Raw genomic sequence first — 10522 nt, forward strand, 5'->3', positions numbered from 1 at the left:
GCACTTAGGGGTAACTGTGTCAAGAGCCTGACGCACCTCGCTGTTCCACGGCGTGACAAGGGCTTCAACAGGGTCACCTGCTGTATCTACTGGGAACTCCCCCACGGCAGTCAGGAATCCTGTGCATCCCATTAGTCTCTGAGGGTGGACCATTTTAATTTGTCTACCACCCTGCAGGGGAGGATTGGAGCCATAAGTCCCCAGGAAGTGGTCTGACCATGACAATGGGGTGACATCCACCACCCCCCATCTCCAGATCACCCCTTCCTCCATCCGGAGCAAAAACCAAGTCGAGGGTGTGCCCCGCCTATGCGTCGGGCTGGTGACAACTTGAGACAGCCCCATGGTCATCATGGAGGCCATGAAATCCCAAGCCGGAACACTAGAGGCAGCCTCAGCATGAATATGGAAATCACCCAGGACTATGATTCTGGGCTCCTTCAATACACCAGCTGAGATGGCTTCCACCAGCTCAGTCAGAGAAGCTGCAGGGCAGCAGGGTGGATGGTACACCAGCAGCAACCCTAGTCCTTGGCCCAACACCAGGTGCAGACCCTCACAGCCAGCTCCAAGGCAGAGTGGTTTCTTGGTGACAGATGGAAGTTCTGTGGACCACAGCAACTCCTCCCCCCTGTCCCTACAGCCTGTGCTGGTGTTGCACCGAGTATCCAGGTGGGCAAAGCTGGGTCAGATCAACTCCTCCCAGCTCACCCACCCAGGTCTCAGTAATGCACACCAAATCGGCACCTTCATCCACAATCAAATCATGGATGAGAGTGGTCTTATTATGTACTGACCTGGCGTTAAACAACAACACACACAAGCCAGTGGGCACAGCAGATGAGCAACGAGGAACCCATCCATGAGAGGAGTGGGAGGAACAAGGCATAAATAGTGTTGCCCTCGTCTTCTATGGCAATTCACCACATCCCCATGGCTATACTTCCCTCTACCCATGATCACTGAAATTGAGGTGGCATCACCCATGTCCCTCCTTACTAAGACTCCTCCTAAACACCTGATATGGACCCAACACAAGTCCACCAACAAAACCTGCCGGAGCGAATTATCCCCGTAGGCCTCTGCGAGAACTGGGAACAGTCATACCCATACAAACTTTTTCACCCAGGGCACATCTACTCCCCCTCCTGTCTCACACCCAGGGAGGGCCAGCCTTCTGCCAGTTACAGACTCTCACTCTGAAGGCTTCTGGTGACTTTCTCCTATCGTTCAGTTCACTGCACAGGCTCTCACCCTGTGCAGGAACTATACATGTTCCATACTCCCTCCCCACTACCAATCTCCTCTAGATTGGTTAAAAAAAAAAGCAGCGGGTAGCACCCTTGCCCTTGGGACTCCCTAAAGGGTTCTCCAAGGGCAGCCGGGCTTTTATGCCCCCTGACCCAGCCAGGAGCTGATGCAAGAGGCTGCAAGATTAACTGCAGCCTCTTTCTGGAGCCAGGGTCAGGCTGGGGGTCCCAGTCCTTGCAGCATTTACCAGGGACTTCAGCTGTCTCAAGAGACAGCAACCCAGAGGAGCGAGCAAGCAAGCACCCAGATGCTCAGATACTCACTCCCAGGGCAGGTCTTCTCCAGTCCCCCAGTGCTGCAGCTGTTATTTACTTATTATTATATCTCTATGCCTGTATGGAACTCAAGGTGGCGTACTTGGTTCTCCCTTCTCTATTTTATTCTCACATCAATCCTGCAAGGTAAATTAGGCTGAGAAACAGTGACTGGCCCAAGGTCACCCAGCGATCTTCATGGCTGAGTAGGGATTTGAACCCCAGTCTTCCAGGTCATAGTCCAACACTCTAACCATTACACCATTGGGTCTCATATATTTGATCGCTGACATACAATTGTATTTAATATTTAATATGTGATATGCAGTGGTATTTAGTATCTGACAGAATATGATAGCTAACATGCAATGGTGATTAGCATTTGATAGCTGATACCTTTTGAGATTTCATATTTGAAACCTGCCAATATCAAAACAGTTAAAAGATGCCAACAAGTTGATAAACATGTGAATTTTGAATCTTGAGTTAAACATTTAAAATTCCAGAAATGCTCAAATTTTGAAGGTTAGATTTCTCATTCAAAATCTGCATGGGAAATTTGCCCAGTATAGAACCATTGGGAAATGTGGGCATTACCCTGTGGTGGGTCCACATATCTTCCTGCCCATAGCTGTGTGTTTCCAGCCAACTGATCCATAGATGAAACCTAGGGCTGTTCTTGTTAGTGTCTTTTGCTACCTCTTCATTTGTGAAAGTAGTTACCCGAGAAGGTTAAGTCCCAGAAATATAATTTATTACCCACCCTTATGAAAAGGTCCCAGGGCAGGTCTCAACAATATAAAATACAATATTAAGCCAAGATTATAGGGTTGTATTCACTTAAGTTCTACTCAGAATTGACTCATTGAAATTAATGAACCTAAGTTAGTCATGTCTATTAACTTTAACAGGTTTACTCTCAGTAGGACCAGCACTGAATACTATCCACAGTCCACATCATTCTCTAAGTTACTGCAACCGCCATCCCATAAACAAACCCTCTGTGATGGAATAGGGAGTCACTGAAATTCAGTTCCCCTGCCCCTTTTCACTTTCTTGGCTTGAGTAAGCACTCGCTTCCCTGCCCTGCCCCTGACAGAAGAAGATCACACACTAAAAAAGCAGAGATGGCGTTCCAGGAGTGGAGTGACGGCACAGGTGACCTAGATATTTTAAAGGGTGGATCCATGCCTCTTGAACTGGGTGCTTAACATTAAATGGCCAACAAGGAATCACAATTTAATGTGATTTATTGGGTGTCTCTTTTCATCTGTAAACCTACATCCTTCATCTTAGAATTCCATCCCTGTTCAAGACCCTTTGAAGTACCTCGGATTGGGTATCCTTGATCCGTCTCCACTAGCGTGAAATATCTTCCTCTCATATATGGTTCTGTGTCTTTGGGTCTCTCTCTCTCTCTTTCCCCAAATTCATGTAGATTACTTTCTTAGTGGAAATGGCTAGTTGGCCTTCTGGTTGTGGACCTTGCTTGAATGGCGTTTTTAGTTGCCTCTTCTTTCTCAAATCACTATGGGGAGCCAATCAGGAGTCTCTTGCTTATAGCTATCCTTCTTTCATATTTTGACCCAGATTTCTAAACCCATCCATTGCTTATGCAGCTGGGCTCCTGACACAAGGGATGGTGCTATCCTCCCACAACGGCGCTGCTGGGACTCCCTTTACCAACAGCAGCTCACTGAAGAGGCCTGTGCTGATCAAAACCATTGAGACCAAGGATGGGAAGATCCTTGCTGAGGCCAGTCACTTCTCAGAGAAGTAGCTGTGGCAGAACAAGCCAACGGGGCAATCAGGCTCAAGTGCTTAAAAATAAATGCTTGTTTTAAAGCCTTCTATGTATCATTGTTTTCTTTACTGCCCATACAGAGGGTATATCCAAGCCATCACAGGTAGCCGGTGTGACACATTCCTTTAACAAAGGGGTGGGGAATCAGTTGTTGCTGAAGAACAACCCCATCAGCCCCAGCCAGCATGGCCATTGTTCAAGGATGATGGGAGTTGTGGTCCAGCAATATCTGGAGAGCCACAGGTTCCCCATCCCTGGTCTGACATTTGTTAGTGGAATTCCCAGAAATGTCTCGGCAGCGCCAAGTTTCTTCCATGAGTCCTGAGAGCAGCTCCAGGCATTTCATTCCTAATCTCCTGATGCTGTCTTCTTTTTGTGCTTGTGCGTCATAGGTTTATTGTCTGTGCTTACACTGAAACAGGAGGTTTTGACCTCCCTAGATAATGTGTACAAAGACCTGGGCCAAGCACGCAAATTCTTAAGGCAGTAGGAGGGATGGAGATTGCAAGTTAAGAAGATGGGATTCCCCCTGGGTGGAGGGGATTGGAGCATATGCTAGGAAGGTAGCTACTTACCATGTGGCAGTATCCATTTTACAGTAGTTCAAACACCAGCATATACAAGAGCCAGTTCTGTGCTAGAGCATAGATAGGTTCTGTCAGTTGCCATGCTCTAGCACAGGGCTGGGCATCTTGCAGCCAGAAGGGTGTATGTAGCCCTCAGCCTAATGTCATGTGGGTGGGTGGGGAAGAAGCCCAAGGGAGGGAGAGATCATGAGGAAGAGGAGCCAGCATGGGAGAAAGAAGGGGGGGAAGTCCTCTGCAAGTAACCAGTTCATCTCTGGCAAGAGCAATCTGTCCCTCCCCCAGCAGCCCACTGGAGGAGGAGTAGCCTTGCTAACTCTTGGCTCTGGTTCTGCCATTCACCCATCCATTGCTGGCATATGACCTCTGGTAGAAGAAACAACTAGCCTTGCATTATTTTGACCAAGAAACAACTCAAGAGGAGTCTTAAGGTCAGTGTGGAGAACCTGTGGCCCTCCAGATGATGCTGAACTGCAACTCCCATCAGCCACAGCAAGCATGGCCAATGGCCAGGGATGATAATGGGAGATGTAGTTTGGCCACATATGTTCTATGGGATGAAATAAAGCCAGGGTGAGGAACCTGTATCCCTCCAGATGTAGTTGGACTATAACTCCCAGAATCCCTGAACAGTGGCCATGCTGGCTGGGGCTCATGGGAGGTGTAGTTCAGCTACATCTGCTGAGAACTAGGTTTCCTATCAGTGAGGTAAACTGATGTAGTCAGAAAGGCTTTTAGGATAGCAGCCAAACCTGTCTTTCCCATAAAAAAACTGGAGTTACAATGGTGGGATTAGCCTCCTTCCAAAAAATGTTCCTGGGTACACCCATGCACTTTTCCCTATGTAAATGAAGAAGTGCTATTCACTTCTTGGGGGGAGAGTACATTGCTGCACTTGTTGGGGGGGGGTCACCATTGCAGTGAGGGCAGCAAGCTCTGCCTCTTGACTTCTGATTCTGGGTGGTTCTGGCTGCCAGTACTGAGAGAAAGCTTTGGGATATGCAATTTGCATAGAGACAAACTGTGTGTGCACACACACACATGCACACACACTCTGTTCACTACAATGTGCAGGCCCCTGTTTATCCACCTGCTGCCCCCTCCCAACATAATGAAGGGCATTTTGCTATATTTCAATGATATACTCTCCAACACATCACCAGCAACAACCTAGTTATGGGTCTCTCCCACTGATTTATGGTGCTGCTGAGGAACTACAGCTCAGTGGCAGAACACCTGCTTTGCATGCTGAATGGCCCAGGTTCAGTCCCTGGCATCTCCAGCTAAAAACATCAGATAGTAATGACTTCTCCTAGAGCACCCAGACAGGGGGTGCCAGTCAAAGTAGAGAGTACTGGGAGGAGGCAACTTTCTTTGATTCAGACCAGCTAGGATTGCCTGCTCTTGGATAATAAGACACCATTTGTCTTCAGTAAGATCACTTCCAAACTAGAAGTTGTTCATGCATTTCTATACTACCCACTTATATTGGCTTCATACCAGTTTGCTTTAAGTCTCATGGTTTCCCACCAAGAGAAAATTGGACTTGTGGTCTGGTGGGGTTGCTAGGAATTCTGTTACACCTCCCTAGACCACCTTACACAGAACTACAGATCCCAGAGTTTATTGGGGGAGAGAATGGCTGTTAAAACCATTTTAACCAGGGGTGGGGAACCTATGGTCTTTCAGCTGTTACTGGACTTCAACTCCCATCATCCCCATCAGCATGGCCAATGATTAGAGATGGTGGGAGTTGTAGTCCAGCAATATCTGAACAGCCAGATTCCTTGCCCCTGATTTTAAGCTTGTGGTGTAAATATGCCCTTAGTGCAAGGGTGGGGGACTTATTGCCCTCCAGATGTTGCTGGACTACAACTCCCACCATCCCTGATCATTGTCTGAAGGCGAAAGACAAAAAAGGCACTTTAAGGGCATAACCCTAGTCTGTTGTGGAATATTGCCTATGATAGCACATTCCATAGTAAACCAGTTAAGGCAGGTGTGAGGAACCTGTGGCCCTCCAGATATTATTAACCAGATGTTGCTGGATGACCACTTCATTCATCCTTGACCAATGGCTATGCTGGCTGGGTCTGATCGGAGTGTTCAGCCACCTCAGGAGGGCCATGGGTTCCTCCACCTTTTCCCTGAGAAGGTTGCTGCTGATTACAAACAATGCTTTCCTATCTGTCTAGCCCTTTCCTAACCCCAACGGAGGTAGGCAGAGCAAAGCAGATCAGGGGATGGACCCTTATGGCACTCCTGACAGCGAAGAAAGAATTAAGAGTCTGCAAGACACGACAGGGTGTACTGGACATTTTACAGTTGGGTTGATGGCTCTTTCTTGGATATTGGACAATGCTGAATTCCTGTCTTGTCCAGGCTAATCCTGGATATTTGGCATTGCTAGCCACTCCCTCCCTCCTGTTTCATGCTAGGAAGGGGTGAGGGAATCCAACCCTTTGGGTTTTGTTTAAGAAACAAAAGTCATTGTTTGTCCTTAAAAGGCAAGGTGGTACTTTTGGAGACTGGAATATGGCATAACGTAGGCCTTCTAGAGAACCGAGATGGGATGACGTTCATAGGGGAGAAGCACAATGGTAGTCTACATTTGGAAAGATCAGATGCATTCAAGAAGGGAGGTAGCCTGTGTACAAAAGATAAATTGCTTGGAACTAATTTTTTTCTGAGTAGAAGCTTTGCCACTTTTATGTCCTGAAGAGAATTTAGCAGAGCATTAAAGCTACATAGATTGAATAATTCTATGATGGAGTGAAAAACAACTTGAGCAGGGATGTAGTTCATAGGTCTTGGTACCCAAACCTGCACAACCCTCCACTATTGTCCCCCAGTACTGGGGATGAGAAGGAGAGTTGCTCTTTATGCTGATTTAAGGGAGCATGCTGAGAAGAATTTAAATCCCTATCCCAAGAGGGATAGGAACATGGGAAGCTGCCTTATATTGAGTCAGACCATTGGTCCCATTAAGCTCAGTATTGTTTGCACTGACTGGCAGCAGCTCTCCAGGATTTCAGATGGGAGATTCTCAGCACCACCCAGCAGCGTAGCAGCAAATTCAGAAGTGCAGGGTCCCTTCACGTTAGTCACAGCCACACACCCTCCTTTTTTTGCTGCTGGGTTGAAAATGAGATCCTTGTTAGTACCATAACAACAGACATCCCTAGGAGCCAATAACCATGAAAGGGGAGAGTGTTAGCTATTGAGAATGGTCTTCTCAGTACTGACTCATTCATTTAACTCAGGAAAGGGCAAGGAGGCATCTTAGAAGACTCTTCTCAGTGGTTAACATACTCCCCTTTCATGCTGATTGCCTCACAGGATGCTGGAGACACAGGGACCCTGCTGGGACCCTGCTCCCCAAAAAGTAAGGGGTCTTAGACCCTCCGAGACCCTGGACGACTACACCCCTGGCACCACCTCAGATGCCAAGGATTGAACCTGGGACATTATGCATGCTAAACTGATGCTCTACCATGGAGCTATGGTGCAGGAAACCCGAGGAGCACTCAGGTCTACTTGCAAGCTTCCCATAGGCATCTGGTTGGCTATTGTGAGAACAGGATGCTGGACCAGATGGGCCTTGGTCAGATCCAGTGTGGCTCTTCTTATGAGGCCTGTCTCTGAGACCTTAACCCCCTCAGACCCCCTATTCCCTTCCCAACACAACTGTAACGTCTCAGGAGCCCTGAGTCCTGGTGCCATTCATTGTCTACTAGATCCTCCATGTTTTTTAAAATTGGACCACAATTTCCCATCAGTTAAGACAAAAGCCAGTGAGCCTAGCATATTTGCTTTCCTCTGTAACGTGTAGTTTGGACCACCTCTAGAGTCATCTGGAGCAGTCTACCTGCTCCCTGCTTCTAATTGACAGCAGTAGAGAGTTGGCTTAAGGGTGTCTGTTTCTAGCACTGATCCTCGCTAACGCTGGTGGGAACCTGTGGCCCTCTAGATGTTGTTGAACTCCAACTCCCATCAGTTCCAGCCATCACGGCCAATAATCAGGGTTGATGGGGACTGTAGTCCAGCTGTTTGAAGTGGGGCAAGAGCAACTCCTGTTTGCTCCTGTTCTTTTGTTTGTATTCCAAAGGGAAGATAGAGTTAGGGTCCTCCAGATGGCTAGGCTTGTCTACCTTTACCTGTGCTCTTCTCTACCTAACTTCCTTCCGTTGTAGACTGATATGCTCAGGGAAGCTTATCTGTCCTTCCTTCTTTTGTCTTCTCCTTCGAGGAGAGAGGAGACATCTTTGTCTTTGTTCTCTCTCCTGAGCCATGAGGGCAATACCCAAGTCTGGGCATTGCACCTCCAACTTAGTTAGTTAGGGCTCATCCAAACTGACCACGATAATCCACGTTTTCCATATACGCTTTGTCATCTGACAGTCCCCACTTTGCCTGAAAATTCGCTCTTTTCCGATCTGAAAAATATGCTTTTTTGCGCCCACACACGCAGCGGGAAGACCCTTACATTCTTTTTGCTTTTTCCCAGCTCTGCCTGAAACACCACCCCCTGTCAGCCAATTGGTCCGCAAAATATGATGTATGCTCCTCTCCCCCTTTGCACCAAAGCACAATAACGCACATGTGCTTGAACGTAAGAGCGCAAAAGTTTGAATTTCCTGTTGGTTTGGTAGTAGTGGCTGTAATGGAGTTGACCGAGTTTTTGGTTCTTGTACAGCTCCACTTACAGCTATTAAATTTCTGCCTTGTGCAGTTGAGGGCAGCCAGAGCCCAACGGGCACCTAGACAGTGTCGTGTGACACCCCGGAGCCCAGGAACAGCAGGAGCCCCAGCAGCGCTGAAGCCATGCTGAGCTTCCTTGGCTCATGCAGGGGTGGTGGTGGAGGAGGCTACTTCACAGCAGCTGCACCGGTGAAACTTCGGGATAGGAAGCGCCGCGATGTAGCGAGCTCAGTGCAGAGGGAGGTGGCAGGGGCGGCTACATTTTCTTCCATTATGGCAACATTGTTCACAAGCGAGGGCTTGGGGGAGGGGGATATCCATCTCCCCCCTCGCACCCCCTCCCACCCAGCGCCCAGCAGCCTATCCTAGCTAGGGAACCCCACGTGGCTACTGGATCCCTCGATTCTTGGGGGCTGCTGGTGGTGGTGCTGAGTGCAGGGCCTCCCTTCCCCCCTTTTGCGCACACACACACACGCTGGACATATTCTCCAGGAACAATTTGTAATAGGAAGGCATGCAGGGCGAATGAGGTTAGAGCTGCTAAATATCCTTTCCTCTTTCTCCACTTTGAAGTGTTCCCTCTGATAAAAGAGAACTGCAAACCACTTATCTGACAATAATTGCTGTATTGTTTGCTTGCATTTGCGATATATCGCTAAACCAAATGTATGTGGTTTTGCCTTTTTGCATATTAAATTTTCTGGGGGTAAACATGCCTGGCAATTCCATTTTTTTCTCATGGAACTGCAAGCAAGTAACAACGTGTCATGTCTAGGAAGGTAGACGACCAGTCTCTATGGTTGCGAGCGCCCGAGATGCTCTAGCAAACCACTTATATGATATTTCTTCCAGTACAGTATTGTTGTTTGCTTGTATTTGTGATATATCGCTAAACCGAATATATGTGGTTTTGCCTTTTTCCATATCAAATTTTCTGGGGGTAAACACACCTGGCAATTCCACTTTTTTCTCATGGAACTGCAAGCAAGTAATGACGTGTCATGTCTAGGAAAGTAGACAACCAGTCTCTATGGTTGCAGGCGCCCGAGACGCTCTAGCAAACCACTTATATGCCAATAATTCCTGTGTCTTTGTTTGCTTGTGTTTGCGATATTTCGCAAAACTGACTGTACGCTTTTCTGCCTTTATGCATATTGCAGTTTCTGGAGATACACACGGCTGGCAATTCCACTTATTCCTACAGAACGGAAAGGGGGGTATTGAGGAGCTGCTACTACTTGCTTCTTTTGTAAAGAATGGCAGGAAAGCTGAGAGTTTAATGGGGAGCACCCCCTTCTTACAGAACCAACTTCTCCTGGGGTGACGTGGCAGCTTTGTGACTCTGCGTATTTGCACACACCCGCCCAGGCACATTCTGGATTCAAGTTGTCCTTGTACCTTTCATTCCCCCCCCCAAAGGTCTCATAAATCGAATACCACGCAAGAATGCGAGCTGGGACTGTGATGTTCCTATATTAATGTATATATGGTAAGTGTTGGTTGTTTAAAAGATACATGGTAAGTGGAGTGAAAGAGGAGGGGGAGTGAATGGGCAGTAGAATGCTAGATGATAGGCTGGGTGTTTAAAATGGCTGAACGTATAAAAGGAAGAGTGAGAGTGGAATCTGGGGGGAGAAGAGAAAGAGTGGGTTGCTTGGTGGGGTTTGAGAGAGTTGTTTGCCAGGAGAGAGTGAAGAAGGAGGGGGGTGGAGTTCGGATTAGTATTGAGTAAAACCATATGCTTATGTGCCTTAAGAAGAAATCTTGTTAATCTTGTTAGCTTTGTTATCTTTAATAAATACTTAATTTGGTTTACCAAAGGCCCGATCCTTGGCTGGGGTTTCACAGACCAGAAGGGAGGGTAAGGT

General features: G+C 47.5%; 1 protein-coding gene across 3 annotated transcripts in view; it reads left to right on the forward strand.

Annotated features, from left to right (window-relative positions):
- LOC133378201 (intermediate filament protein ON3-like) overlaps positions 1 to 10286 on the forward strand; it is a 29719-nt gene extending 19433 nt beyond the window's left edge. Inside the window, exon 9 of one of the 3 annotated variants that reach the window (XM_061612983.1) lies at positions 9815 to 10286. In XM_061612983.1, the coding sequence (XP_061468967.1) occupies positions 9815 to 9978 (164 nt within the window). In that variant the 3' untranslated portion in view covers positions 9979 to 10286. Of the gene's footprint in view, positions 1 to 3155; positions 3382 to 9814 lie in introns of those variants that run through there. The other 2 variants (XM_061612984.1, XM_061612985.1) reach the window with 2 other exon arrangements.
- The last annotated feature ends 236 nt before the right edge of the window (positions 10287 to 10522 follow it).

This window comes from Rhineura floridana, chromosome 2, assembly GCF_030035675.1.
Source record: "Rhineura floridana isolate rRhiFlo1 chromosome 2, rRhiFlo1.hap2, whole genome shotgun sequence".
Lineage (NCBI taxonomy): Eukaryota > Metazoa > Chordata > Lepidosauria > Squamata > Rhineuridae > Rhineura > Rhineura floridana.